Source organism: Stegostoma tigrinum, chromosome 1 (assembly GCF_030684315.1).
Source record: "Stegostoma tigrinum isolate sSteTig4 chromosome 1, sSteTig4.hap1, whole genome shotgun sequence".
NCBI classification, from domain to species: Eukaryota; Metazoa; Chordata; class Chondrichthyes; order Orectolobiformes; family Stegostomatidae; genus Stegostoma; species Stegostoma tigrinum.
In genome coordinates, this window is record NC_081354.1 from 180,787,717 (window position 1) to 180,803,306 (window position 15,590).

At 42.6% G+C, this 15,590-nt stretch overlaps 1 protein-coding gene across 3 annotated transcripts in view; it reads left to right on the forward strand.

Annotated features, from left to right (window-relative positions):
* LOC125454992 (dedicator of cytokinesis protein 2-like) overlaps positions 1-15,590 on the forward strand; it is a 1,138,509-nt gene that overhangs the window by 838,277 nt on the left and 284,642 nt on the right. For all 3 annotated transcript variants that reach the window (XM_059650434.1, XM_059650430.1, XM_059650433.1), the window contains 2 exons: positions 231-331; positions 14,088-14,146. In XM_059650434.1, the coding sequence (XP_059506417.1) occupies positions 231-331; positions 14,088-14,146 (160 nt within the window). The remainder of the gene's footprint in view (positions 1-230; positions 332-14,087; positions 14,147-15,590) is intronic.

The window sequence follows — 15,590 nt, forward strand, 5'->3', positions numbered from 1 at the left end:
GTTCTGCTTTCCCAATGAGGCTGCCGACCCTGCCATAGCCCTGGGCCGCCTGCCATCCATAACTGGGCAGCGGCAGAAGTACTTTGCTATACGCTCTATGTAAATGCTGAGAGTTGTGGCTTCAGGATTCTCAAACAGACTTAGAGGCGGGGAGTGTGGGGTAGTGTTTGCTGGGAAATCTAGCCCAAGTCCTAAACTTATACAATTCATTCTTCAAATTGTTTCCACAGCTTTGGAACAATTATTTTCACCTCACCGTGGCCTTCCTAACACAGGAATCTTTGCAACTGGAGAACTTCTCAAATGCTAAGCGTACAGCTATCATATGCAAGTGAGTAGCCTTGTTGTGACTTTACATGGGTGGCACAGTGGTTAACATTGCTGCCTCACAGTGCCCAAAACCAGGGTTCAAATCCAGCCTTAAGTGACAGAATGAAGTTTGCACATTCTCCCCATGTCTGTGTGGGTGCCCTCTGGGTGCACTGGCATCCCCCCCATCGTCCAAAGATATGCAGGTCAGGTAGATTGATCATGTTTGAACTGACTTCTGTTACAGCTCTACAGCAGAGACTCATTATAATAAAACGCTTAGATCTGTGTAGAAATTGGAAAAAGATGAAAGTAGATGAAGAGACTCAAATTGTCTGTATCCAGCCCAAGTGGGATGCACGAGATAACAAAGTGTGGACCTGGATGCACGCTGTGTTGCAGAGGGGAGTTAGGATGCTAATTTAGGAGAATTTGGCCAAAATATTTCAATCCTTCTTTGAAAGGTGAATCTTTTCGGAGGATTGTAAGCATCATTGCATTGTTAAGTATGACAAGACAGATAAACCTGACAGCTGCTAATGTTGGAATTAAAAAGTTGCAAGAATACAGAGCCAGATGTATTGATATTTGAAAGAAAATATTGGCTAAAAATGAAAGACGTTGCAGATTTGTTAGAGTAAAAGCATATTTGACCAATTTTTTTCGTGGCTTTTAATGAAACAATGGTTTGATGAAGTTGATCTTGTGCATACTGACATTCAAAAGATCTTTAACAAGATGTGGAATAACAGTCATGTTAGTAAAATTGGATAGTGTGTTTAAAGGTATGGGCACAATATAAATATGAAATTATATGAGTGACAAAAAGCCAGAGAATATTGATGAACAGAAACAAGCACAGAGATTGCTGGAAAATCTCAGCAGGTCTGGCAGCATCTGTGAAGAGAAATCAGAATTAATGTTTCGGGCCTGGTATTGATAACAGCCTTGAGAAACGCAGACATTGTGCCTGCCAGGTTGAAATCAGTGGAGTTTTTGGATATATCAATATCTTAAGCCTGGGTATAATTTGAAATTCTACCTTTGACATGACATTTGGAAATGCTGTAAACAAATAAAAACTTCAGAGTGAAGACTTACACAAACTGATGGGAGAGACAGGCATGTGGCAGGCAAAATACAGCACAGAGAAGTGTGAAGTGATTAGTGTTTTGTGAGTAAGGAGAATCGGGAGAACCTTGTAAAATAAAGGAGATAATTCAAAAACAGACTTAGGGCTGGCGACACTTTTACACAAATCTTAAGGAGCAGGATGACATGTGATAGTGCTATTAAAAAATTATGGGAGATTCTTGAGCTGATGGATGAGGCAAAAAGTACAAACGCAAAAAAAAAATGTTAAACCTTAACTCTGTTTAAGACCCTGTTAAAGTATTGTGACAAATGCTATCATACTTGGGACGGCACGGTGGCTCAGTGATTAGCACTGCAGCCTCACAGCACCAGGGACCCAGGTTCGATTCCAGTCTTGGGCAACTGTCTGTGTGGAGTTTGCACATTCTTCCCGTGTCTGCGTGGGTTTCCTCCGGGTGCTCTGGTTTCCTCCCACAGTCCAAAGATGTGCAGGTTAGGTGAATCGGCCATGCTAAATTGCCCATAGTGTTCAGGAGTATGTGGGTTATAGGGGGATGGTTTTGGGTGGGATGCTTCAAAGGGCAGTGTGGACTTGTTGGGCTGAAGGGCCTGTTTCCACACTGTAGGGATTCTTAAAAAAAAGATATTTTAAGAAGCATATTAGAGAGAGCCAGTGGATAATTACTCAAATGATAGAGTTATGTGGAGACTGAAAAGTTATGATTGTCTTTCGGGCGTAGAGAGTTAAAGGGGGAATTAAAAGGAGGTGTCCCAAAATATTGTGGTTATTGATAAAGCACGTAAGGGGAAGCTTTTTCCAATACCTAAAAGGTTAGTAATCTTGGGTAATCTTCCCCAACCTTCGAATGAAATAGGAACTCACCCTCCTGACAGCTACCTTGTAGCTATTTACCCCTCCGAGGAATGTTAATTGATGGAAGGCAGGATTTCGACCCACCTCCCTACTCCAAATTGAGAGAAGGCCCCCACCTGTGAGAATTTGCACCTGAAAACCCATGGGAGCTCTGGGCATTGCCTACAATGTAGTCAATCGTGATAAAGCAGAACCAGGAGCAGGGTGGAAGGTGCGTACTTTTTAATGGATAGGAGTCGCTATTTAGTCAGATTTCCCACTGACTGGATATGCCTCCCACCGTCTGAAAAACATGTCATTAATCCATAACCACTTAAGATGGCCAATGGTGGCAAGGTTGAGCAGGTCAATCTAGGCCTTAACTCCGACTTTTAGAATGACATTGAAGTCAAGGCTGAGTGAGTAGGAGATATCAAAGCCACCTCAGAATGTCGCATGAGTAAAAGTGAGTTTATCTCCAGAAGGATATTTTATCTAATGTGGCAACACTTAGATTATCCTTTATAATGTAAAAAACTGGCCATGGTTATATAGTACTGAAGAATCCAACAGACATTTATGACAACTATTGTTGAAAATGTTAGATGCACAGACACACAAGTGTCTGGGCTAGCATGAAACCCTCAGATAACAGGAGAGCACCATGCTTCAAATGACCTGAAGTAAGATGGAGTGTGAGACCTTTATACCCTCAATTCGATGCTGTGAAATGTGCAATATGATGCACATGTGTTTGAAATGATTATTGATACAGTGAGTGTGAGAAATAATGACATTGCATGCCTAGGGCAGGGAAAAGTAAATTCCTGCCCAAAGGAACATATTTAATATCCTACGGAAGAAATAACAGTGAGATGAATAAAATAATTATTTAATAGGTTATTAGAATCTGGAATTCATTGTCTTAAAGGATAAAAACAGATTCACTAATAAATATCAAAAGGGAATTGAATACATGAAGGGGAAATCTGTGCCTCACTATTGGGAAAGAGTACGGGATGAGACTAATTGGAGAAAACTTTCATAAAGCTCGCATATACATGATGGACCCAGTGGCCTCTTTCACTGCTGGATCTGGTGATAATCGTGTGGTCGCATAGTCTGTGAAAGAAATGAGCTTGATTGCTTGTGTGACCACTACTCATTTTATGCGTTGTTTGAATCTTACGCAAGTATATAAAGTATTGTGGGGCATAGTTTCTAACCCGATGCATTTTGTGATTTAAACCTCACATACGTGAGAAGGCTCTTTTGAAATGAGTCTTATTGTGTGGATTGTGGTGAGGGACATTGTTCATGCAGGAAAATTGAAGAGCAGTTTCACTTTGCACCAGACTCTCCAAGGTCGATTACAGCTAATTTAAGAGCGATGTAGAATTTACCCGTCCTTCCCCAGTATAACTTCAGTTACAGTCCTATTCAAAACAATGTCCAATGCACTCTCAGAGCAGTGGGCAGGTATGCCGCTGTTCATATTTGGTGTCATTGATTTTTGAGTTACTGTCAATTTGTGGTTAACGCGAGGGCACTTTTCCTGCTGTGTACTTGTGCCTACTGTAATTGGATTGGGACTGACAGAACTCATTTTGTTTTTAAGATTCTTGCAACAAAGGGACCTTCTCCATCTGGGCTGGATTTGAATCCAGATTTATTGTGCAATGGTGCAGCGTGTTAAAACCAGCCTGTCCTGTGTCAATCAGAAAAGCCCATCATTGCAATTTGTCTGAGTCACTCTGAAGCTCAATACCTCACTGTTCCTGATCTTTGAAAGAAATAGGTCCATTTAATATGTTCATGATGGATTGCCATTCATTTGGACATTCTGTTCACTTCATGCCTCTGACCAACAGAAATAACTGACAGTGATTAAAGTAATCTTTTCTCTGGTAATATTGGCAAAATGAACCTCATAATTTTTTTTTCTCAGTTTTGTTCAGTTGTACAGCTGAATTGTACAGAAATGTACTATTCTGGTGAATAGATGCAAAGATAAGCAATCCTGAGACTGACAGCTACTCTGGGCCCTACAAAAGCCTCTGAGATCCTTGTCCTTCTTCAATCCTGGACACTTGGTCAATGTCCCATCTCAGTCCTTCCCCATCCCTCCCTGCGCTTTTCGTAACCCTTTCTTCAGCCAGCCAGAACACAAAGTTCTGGAATTCCTTCACTAAATTCAGGCTGAGATAGATAAATTCTTGATCAGTAGGACAATCAAGCATTATGGGAAAGGGCAAGAAAGTGCATGCCACAGAACTTAGCACTGCAGCCTCACAGTGCCAGGAACCTGGGTTCGATACTACCGTCAGGTGACTATCTGTGTCGAATTTGCACGTTCTTCCTATGTCCGGGCAGATTTCCTCCCATAGTCCAAAGGTAAGCAGGTTAGGTGGATTGGTGATGCTAAATTATCCTGGAGTGTCCGGGGATGTGTAGGTTAGTTAGATTAGCCATGGTAAATGTGAGGTTGTTGGATGCTGGATCTGGTTAGGATGCTCTTTGGAGGGTGGGTGCAGACTTGATGGGCTGAGAGGCCTCTATCGGCACAGTAGGGATTCCAAGGACATGAAGAATGCCAATAGCCATGATCCTGTTGAATTGGAGAGCAGACTTGAGAGGCTAAATGGCCTTCTCTTGTTCCTGGTTCTTATGATTTTAAATTTCTTTGCCTCCATCTCCTCTCCTGTTTTCCACCTGTCCTGCTGTCACCTTATGCACATTGCTGCCAGATTGGCTTCGATAATGCCTCTCCGAAGCTCCTTGGAATGTCTTACCATGTTAGAGGCACTGTGTAATTGCATGTTTCTGTTGTAGATTCTGCAGTGAGATTTGATTGGTTCATGTCCCTCTTTTGGTTAAGTAAATGTCGATCTTGGCTGGGGTTATCAAAGGGCTTGTGGCTTCCTGCCCCACCGCTCGAGGTGTCAGCAGTGAAGGCATCATATTCTCACCCCATTCCCCATCTTCACCTGCCAATGTCTCCCAATACCAGCTGCCCTGTAGTCTTTGAAGGTTCACTGACTGGAGCTAACCTGGTCCTTCAAGCAGTCGCCAAGCTGAAAGTCCAAGACAAAGGGCACTGGGGAGAGAAGGGCCTGGAATCTCAATGGTGAGGACAAGGGAGGAGTGAGAAACAGAGGGAGTAGATCTCACGGTGTGACAGCTGGTGTGGAAAGGAGGCCATTGAAGGAGATAGCAAGTCCTGACTTCATTGATGCTAGAGGGCTGAGCAGGGTCGGCTTTCCAGGCTTCATCCCCACTCCTGAATTCCACTCTCCAGCCTCCAAATTGAGACCAAGTGGGAAATAACGCAGTCACTGGTTGCCCACTTACGGGCATCAGAGCGGCCAAGGGTGTACAGATGAGTCTAGGCCTTGGTCATCGCACTGTAAAATGTCTCACAGCTCAGGATGGACCAGTTCAAGAAAGGTCTTGCCCTCTACCCCTGCCCCAATTGCCCCAAGCATAACCGCCAGCAGAACTCTGCTCCTTGTTCCAAAACGCTATTCCTGTGTGGCACATGCACTGTTCGATTCTGGGCTGCAACAGGCACCACCTTAAACATCGCATTATCTTCAGGCTCTGTTGGCGCTCCAGCTACACCCCCCTCTTCACCTGGCCCCGCTGAACAGTTTCGAAGCAAAGAGCAGAGCAAAGGGTTCAGGCAAGGGAAACGTACAAATTTAAAGAGAAAAGCCTGAACCACACAGCAATAACATAATTTGAGCCCACTCAGCAGAGTGTAACAGTACGAGATTTAATGATAATAATTGCGTTAGTGATTAAGGTCAAATCAGCGCATAGGATAAAATGTTCAAATTAAATGCACTTAGCCTGAACACATGAGGCAGTCAGAACAGGACAGAACACTAAATGAGTCATAAAAGGATAAATGATTTTGATTTCTAAATGTTATTGAAAAGTTCCTGATTCACAGCATCTGCAGTTCTTTCAATTATTGATAAGTAGTTGTATGGTGATGAAGGCATAGATTTTTGCAATGATGGAGAACCTCATTCCCTCCTTTTGCGTGAGCGGAGGTGAGATCAAGGCTGGATTCAACAGCTTCCTCAGTGACTGAAGCAGTCTGTATCCAGATGCAAATAGACCTGGACAGCATCCAGATTTGGGCTGATAAATATGATTCATGTCAAACAAGGATCAGTATTTACCATCTCCAATGAGAGAAAGTTTCATCGGCTCCCCTTAATGTTACAATGGTGTCCCTGATCCCTTAGGACATGGAATGCACTACCTTTATGGTAGAATCTCCACTGTGTGGAAGCAGGCCATTCAACACACTGAGTCTACAATAATACTCCGAAGAACATCCCATCCAGACCCATCCCCTTACTCTACTCCTGTAACCCTTCATTTTCCATGGCTAATTCACTTCGCCTGCGCATTTCTGGACACTACGGGTAATTTAGCATAGCCAGTCTGCCTAACCTGCACACCTTTGGACTATGGGAGGAAACCCACACAGATGTGGGTAGAATGTGCCAACTCCACACAGACAATTACCTGAGGGTGGAATCGAACCCAGATCACTGGAGCTGTGAGGCAACCGTGCTAACCATTGAGCCGCCATACCACCCACCTGGAATCTACGTTCCTTCTAAGGGGCTCCAGACAACGATCTCTGTGGCGCTGCTATGCACCACATTCACACAGACCTTGGAGGTGTGATCAGAAGAAAAGTAAGCTAATGGGAATGCTGCCCGGAAATATGTTGGATGAAGGTTTTCTTGAGGTATTCAAGAGGGCATTGGATAACTATTTAAATAGAAACAGTAAACAGGGTAATGGGGAAAAGCAGAAGATTAGCACTAAGTTATAATGCTCAGAGAGCAGGTGCAGATAGGACAGACTTAATGTGTTCCTCTACATCATGAGGATTTTGTGATCCTGTAGGCCTAAGGTTAGGAGCGAGGTATTCTAGATTGCTTAACATTTCAAAAAAACAGAACTAAAGGGAAAGGTGCAATCAAAGAGGTAGCCTGAGGATAAATGATGAAATCAGAACAGTAGTGAGGAGGGAGCTTGGTTCAGAAGATTAGGGTGTAGACTCAGCTTGAATGAAGATAGGAAAATAAAAGTCACAAGGCAGAAAATAGTGGCAGAGCCACCTATAGGCGTCCTCATATAGCCCTGCTGATGCATAGATTAAGAGCCAAGGAGTGAGAGGAACTTGTTAGAACATAGAACATTACAGCACAGTACAGGCCCTTCGGCCCTCGACGTTGTGCCGACCTGTCACACCGATCTGAAGCCCATCTAACCTACACTATTCCATGTACATCCATATGCTTATCCAATGACGACTTAAATGTACCTAAAGTTGGCGAATCTACTACCGTTGCGGGCAAAGCGTTCCATTCCCTTACTACTCTCTGAGTAAAGAAACTACCTCTGACATCTGTCCTATATCTTTCACCCCTCAATTTAAAGCTGTGCCCCCTCGTGCTCGCTGTCACCATCCTAGGAAAAAGGCTCTCCCTACCCATCCTATCTAACCCTCTGATTATTTTATATGTTTCAATTAAGTCACCTCTCAACCTTCTTCTCTGTAGTGAAAACATGTTATAAAAGGAATGTAATAATCTTGGGAGGCCTTAATTTTCATGTAGATTTAACAAATCAGCACAAACAGTTTGAAAGATAATGTCGCAGTGTACATTCTAGGCTGTTTTCTTGAACAGTATATGATCATGAATGATAAGGTTGAGTTAACTGGTAATCTCATACAGTGTAATTCTCTGGAGAAGAGTGATCATAACATGGAATTTTAATAAAAAAAACATGGTATATGCGCATCACTGGCTAGACCAGCATTTATTGTCCATTAGGCAGTTAAGGTACAACCACATTGCTGTGGGTCTAGAGTCACATGTAGGCCAGATCAGGCAAGCAGGGCAGTTTCTTTCCCTAAAGGACATTACTGAAACAGATGGGTTTTTCCCCAACAATTAATTCACAGTCATCTTTAGACTCTTAATTCCAGATTTTTGTTGAATTGAAATTCTACCATCTGCTATGGCACAATTCGAGCCCAGATCCTCAGAGCATTATCTGGGTCACTGAATAAGTCCAGCGATAATATCACCTCTCCTAAGATCACTGCAAATTCACTTTCTATTTGTGATTTCTGGACTTAAGTGCAAAATAATGCTTTAAAGAAAACAGGAAGGTAATGAAATCATTTGGAGGGATACCTTGGTGAAGGTAGATTTGAAAATTAGGTCATTTTGAATTATGCAAGATTGGCTGGAGCAGAATGTGTCATTCGCCAGTTATATTAACATTGGATTAGATTAGATTCCCTACAGTGTGGAAACAGGCCCTTCAGCCCAACAAGTCCATGCCGCCCCTTGAAGCATCCCACCCCGACCCATCCCCCTATAACCCACACATCCCTGAACACTACGGGCAGTTTAGCATGGCCGATCCACCTAGCCTGCACATCTTTGGACTGTGGGAGGAAACTGGAGCACCCGGAGGAAACCCACGCAGACACGGGGAGAATGTGCAAACTCCACACAGACAGTTGCCCGAGGCTAGAATTGGGCCTGGGTCCCTGGCGCTGTGAGGCTGCAGTGCTAACCACTGAGCCACCGTGCCGCCATTATCTCCTGGGATTTCACTCCATCGAAAAGGTGGTTACAGAGATAGAAGATGTATTGGTTGTGATCTGCTAAAATTCCCTGGATTTTAGAATATTCCGAGTGGATTAGAAATTTGCAAATGAATCACTATTTTTTCAAGTCATGAAAGAGAGAAAAGAGGGGGAGCTGCATGCTATTTGACTTGACATCAGTCATCAGGAAAATGGTGGTCAATCAATAGCCAGTGTCACACCATAGCTGACCGCTAGTTTATCCTGAGCATTGAAATTCAGATGGGGACTGCTAGGAAGAATGTTTTTATACTTCATTCCCTTTGAAATAAAGGCCAACATCCCATTTGCCTTCCCAATTAGCTCCTGAAATTGGAGGCTAGTTTTTTGAGGTTGTCAAACAAGGACTCCCAAACACCACTTTGCTTCAGTTTGCTGGAGTCTTTCACTACTTGGCCTGCATCAATTGAAATTGAGAAAAGTGAGCAGTGATAGTATTGATGGTGACAAAGTGTGAAGCTGGATGAACACAGCAGGCCAAGCAGCATCTCAGGAGCACAAAAGCTGACGTTTTTGGCCTAGACACTTCATCAGAGAGCAGATAGTATTGAACCTTGGTTTCTTATGAGGTCATGACAGGTGGAATGCTCAGAGAGTGTTTCTGCTATGGGAGAGATTAGAATTGCACTAAGATAAAGACAAAGTGTAATCTTTCTTTTTCAAGGGGTCACAAGTTTGGAGAGCTGTCTTCCTCAGACAGAAGCTGAGGTAGGGGAATAAATGGCCTCATGGTATGTTCAATGGATTGTTAATCTAGGGACCCAGGCTTGAGTCCTGCCATGGCAAATGGTGGAATTTCAGGTCAATAAGGATCTGGAGTTGAGTTGAATGATGACTGTGAATTGGTTGATTTGCCAAGGAAAAAATACAGTTGGTTCATGAATGTCCTTTAGGGAAGGGAACTGCCATCCTCACCTGGTCTGGCCTACATAAGACTCCAGACTCACAGCAATGGGGTTGGCTCTTAAGGACGGGCAATAAATGCAGGCCTAGCCAATGACACTCTCATCCTGTGAATGAATAATAAATATTGAATATTTTGAAGTCGGTGGGTTGTTGGATTCTTGGCAAAGCGTTGGCGAGAAATTGAAGTCAAAGCCACGGCTTTATTCAACATGATTATATTGAAAATGAGGCAAGTTCAAGCAGCTGCATGGTTTACTTCTGCTCCTAAATCATAAATCCTTTGAATTCTTTCACCCAGGGGACAGCAGATGCCCAGTTGTGGAGTATATTCAAGATGAGATCTTTGAGTACTCAAGGAATAAGAGGATATGAGGACAGAGCTAGAAAGTGATTTTGAGGTAGACAATCAGCCGAATAGATTCAGGGGCTCTTTGGCCAGTTCCTGCTGCTATTTCTTACATTCTTGTGCTCAATCATATTTTGATCCTCTCAATGTCTAAGCAGATCAAACTACAAAATCACAGAATCCCTACAGAGCAGAAAGAGGCCTTTTGGCCCATCAGGTCTGCACCGACCCTCTGAAGAGTATCCCACCTAGACCCGGTCTCCCACCCTATCCCCATAACCCCGTATTTATCACAGGCTAATCCTCCTAAACTGTATTTCCATGCACTGGGCAATTTAGCATGGACGTTTCACCCAATCTGCGCATCTTTGGACCGTGGGAGGAAACCCACACAGACACGGGGAGAATGTGCAAACTCCACACAGTCAGTCACCCGAGGTCAGTATCAAGCCCCCGCCCTGGTGCTGTGAGGCAGCAGTGCTAACCGTTGAGCCTCCATAGATTATCCTGATTTTCTGTGTATGGATAGCCGAAAACTTTATAGATCCTTTTGTTCTTGTCAGCACCTCTCTATAATCCATACAACAATGCTCAGGACCTTTTACAGTACATAATCATACATTTTCATTCATAATGATTGATTACTTCCTGATTAAAATTATTGCAAAGGAGACTCCTAGAAATTCATTACTTCCCGACAATGCGCCAGATGGTCACCGTGTTTGTCACCTTCAGCTCATCATCCCATTTCTTTTCATGATATTCTTACGCATCATTCCTTGTGAACAAAACAACCCTTTTCCTTGTTAAGAATGCATTTTCTTTCTAAATATGATCCATACCCTGAAGCACCATGGGAATGAAGAACTGAACTATTTACTATTTTTTTCTTGCTATGTTCTAAATTCATGACTAGTTATAGGTCAAGACGAGGCAAAAACTATACCACAGAGTTGTGACAGCACCATTCAACCCATGGAGTCGAAGAAGGAAAGACAAAGACAAGACATATACAATTACAAATAGGCCCTTGGGTAGTGTTGGATTGGAGAGAGATTTAGGGGTTCATGTACATAATTCTGTAAAGTTGGCATCACACCTAGACAGGTAGTGAAGAAAACATTTAGCACGCTTGCCTTCATTACTCAGATTTTTGAGCATAAGAGTTGGGAAATTATGTTGACATTGTACAGGATGTTGGTGAAGCCTCTTCTAGAATTCTGTGTCCAATTCTGGTCACCCTAATAGTGAACGGATGTTATTAAGCTGGAGAGAGTTCAGAAGGGATATATTAGGATGTTGCTGGGAATGGAGGGTTTGGGTTACAAAGAAAGGCTGGATAGGCTGGGGTTTTTTTCACTGGAGTGTAGGAGGTTGAGAGGTGACCTTATACAAGTTCACAAAATGGTGAGGGGTGTAGATAATATGAATGGCAGGGATCTTTTCCCTGGAAATTTCAAGACTAGGAGGCATGTTTTTGAAGTGAGAGGAGAAAAGAATTCGAATAAAAGGACATGAGAGGCAATTTGTTTATAGAGAGTGGTTCTTGTGTGGAATGAGCTTCCGGAGGAACTGGTGGATGCAGGTACAGTTACAGTGATTAAAACACATTTAGATAAGTACATGCATAAGAAGTGTTTGGACAGTGCCAAGTGCAGGTATGTGGCAGTAGTTCAGTTTGAGACTATGGTCGGCATGGACTGGTCAGACTGAAAGGTCATTTCCATGCTGTATGACTCAATGAGCCTGTGCTGGCTCTTGGATTGAGCAATGGTGCCTCGCCCTGCCTCTTCCCTGTAACTCTACCCTTTTAGACAACAATCCAATTCCCTCTTGACACCCTGAATTCAACCCTGCATTCATTCCATTCCAGATCTTAACCACTCTCTGCATGAAAATGTTTCTCCTTGGATCTATAGTGCTTTACAATCAACCAATTATTACAAATCTGTATCTCCATGTGCTTGATCTTTCTATTAATGAGAACAAGTCCTCCCTTTCTACTAAGCCCAGACTCTTGATGAATTTGAATGCCCCTATCAAATCTTCTGTGGAACTCCTTGTGTCCAAAGAAAGCCATCCGAACTTCTCTAATTTATTTACTCAACTGAAACTCTCATCCACATTCTTGCAATTTTTCCTGCAATCTCTCTAATGCCTTCACACTTGTCTGAAAGTATGGTTTCCAGGACTGGATGCAAAACACCAAGCAAGACTAAACCAGTGTTTTATACATAATCACGTGAGAAATTACATAAGAGTGAACAAAATCCTAACCCAACATATATGCAGATGGAATGCAGTTAGACTCTGCAATTATCATGCCAGGGTTCATTCACTGAATCACAGAATAGCTATCATGCAAAACAGAGACTGACAGGAGGTTTGATTAGGAATAGTCAGCATGGATTTGTGCACATGCTCATGTCCAACAAATCTTTTAGAGTTTTTCGAAGAGGTAACTGAGAAGGTAGATGAGGTAGGATCGTAAATGTTGTCTGTATGGACTTTAGTAAGTCCTTTGACAAGGTTCCACGTCCTTGTCTAATCATGAAGATTAGGCTACATGGGATCCAGGTAGCAGTAGCTAACTGGATTCAAGTGGCCCAATGGTAGGAAGCAGAGGGTGATGTTTGAAAGTTGTTCCTCTGACTGGAGGCCTGTGACTAGTGCTGTGTTACAGGGGTCGTTGCTGGGACCTTTGTTATTTTTCATTTGTTATTTACATAAACAATTGGTTGTGAATGTACATGGCATGATTGGTAAATTTGTGGATTATACAAAATTAGGAGGCATCATTGATAGTGAAGAATGTTATCAAAAATTACTGAGGGACCTTGATCAGATGGGGAAATGGCTGAGGATGGGCAAATGCAATTCAATATAGACAAGTGTGAGATGTTGCACTTTGGAAAGTCAAACCAAGTTTGGGCTTATACAGTAAATGATAAGGTCCTGAGGAATGTTGTGGACAAGAGGGACCGAGGAGCACAAGTACATAGTTTGTTGAAAGCGATGTCACAGATAGACGAGGTGGGGAAGAAAATGTTTGGCATGCTGGCCTTCATTGATTGAGGCACTGAGTATAAGAGTTGGGACGTTACGTTGTAGTTACATAAATTGTTGGTGAGGCCGCAGTTGAAGTATTGTGTACAGTTTTGGTCACCATGATATCAGAAAGACACAGTTAAACTGGAAAGTGTGCAAAGAGGATTTACAAGGATGTTACCAGGACTAGTAGGCCAGAGTTATAGGGGGAGGTTGCCCAGGATACAGCTTTATTCCTTGGAATGTAGGAGATTAAGGGGTGACCTTATTGAAGTATGTAAAATCATGAGGGACAGAGATGAGATGAATGCATGAAGTCTTTGTCCCAGAGATGGGGAATTGAAAACTAGAGGGCAAAGGTTTAAGGTGAGAGGGGAAAGATTTAAGAAGGACCCAAGGGCAACATCTTCATGCAGAGAGTGGTGTGTATAAGGAATGGGCTGCCACAGAAAGTGATTGAGGCAGGTACAACAGCAACATTTAAAAAAAATACAGATAGGGACATGGATGAGAAGGGTTTCGAGGGATATGGACCAAATGTGGGCAATTGGAAACAGCAGTGTGGGCACCATGGTCAGCATGGACCAGTTTGGGCCAAAGGGCCTGCTTCGATGCTGTATTACTCTCTGACTATATGAGACCATTTTCCTCATTGTGCTCGCACCAGCTCCTAAACAAACATCATTTTTCAGTGTCAATCTCCTGCCTTCTCCCCATTCTCTTGCACACTATTTCTAACCAGATAATCATCCAATACACTCTTCAGTGTTTCATGCAGAAGAACTTGTAGTATTTTAAGAATGCATTGTCTGACATTTTCTCCCTATATTCTACAGGTACGGAGACATGAGAGGTGTGATCGGGGCTGCAATCCGGGACATGTGGTACAGTCTTGGTAGGCTCAGGACTTTCTCATTACTTTTTCCAATCTACCACTGTAAATCTGTGTCCGTTTCATGCCTCTTCTGGTTTATCACTTTCATTATCTGTAGGTGACTTTGAAAATTAAGGCAAAAAAATGACTTCTATTTATATAGCACCTTTTTTAGTGTGAATAGTCAACACAAATCCACAAAACTACTGTGCCATGTGGGCATTCCAGTCCATGGTGAAAGTTGCTGCCTCCATCCTCTTTTAGCCCAATATAGCGAAGGAAAACTAATTGGAAGAGCCTCTTCACATCATTTGGAATATGTTTATTGCATATTAGCAACGAGTTACAGATTATATTGATATGGTAGATGCTGGTACAGAGACTGGTACAGGATGATCAAATGCTACATTTCACTTCTTTGCAATCCTAAACTGCTTTGCTCACAAATCATCATCATAGATGGTGTTGCTTATGGCTTACAGTGTTTTTTTCAGTACTCAGTACTGAAACTCAGCCAGGCATTCGTAATGGACTTGTGAGTCTGTGTCTGGTGTTTAGAATTAGACTAGAATTATAATTATTATTTGCATTTAAAATTATTTTAAAATACATATTTTATCTCTGAGGATTAATAGCATGGGTCTAAATCTAACCTGGACTACCTGGTTCAGATAAACCACCTGCTACGTCTGTGAGCTTGTAGCTCACTCACGGTATTTGTCACTGATAAAGCCAAATGCTTATTGTCCATACCTAACATCATTACCCTTGAGAAGGAAGATAGTGAAAGACAGGTTGTGGAATACACTGCCTCAGAATGCATTGGAGGGAGGCTCAATGTGAGTAGTTTTGGGCTCAGTATATGAGGAAGGATGTGTTGACGTTAGAGCAGGTTTACAAGAATGATCCCAATGAATGAAGAGTTTGTCATACAAGGAGTGGTTGAGGTCTCTGATTCTGTGCTCAGTGGAATTTGGAAGGTGATATCTGATGGAAGTTTCCAGAAACCTGAGAGGCCTGGCGAGAATGGATGTGGAGAAGACGTTTCCATTGGCAAGAGACACTGGGATCCAAAACCACAGCCTCAGAGTGAAGGGGTGGTCCTTTAGAACTGAGATGAGGAGGAATTTCTTCCGCTAGAGGAGGAGTGAATCTGTGGGACTCATTGCCTCAGAGTGCTGTGGGAATCAAATCATTGTGTATACTTCAAACAGAGATAGATAGGTTCTTGATTACTAAGGAGATCAGGATGTAGGCAGGACAATGGGATTGAGAAACAAATCAGCCATGATGAGATGATGGATCAGACTCAACAGGCCAAATAGTCCAATTCTGCTACTAAATATTATTATATTAAGGTCTTATAATTAAGCTGTTCATTAGGGATTTTGAATTTGTTATCTGAAAGGGAAGAACAAGCTGGATGATAGAGAAGGTGAGAGAATGGCAGCAAGTTAATGTGCAT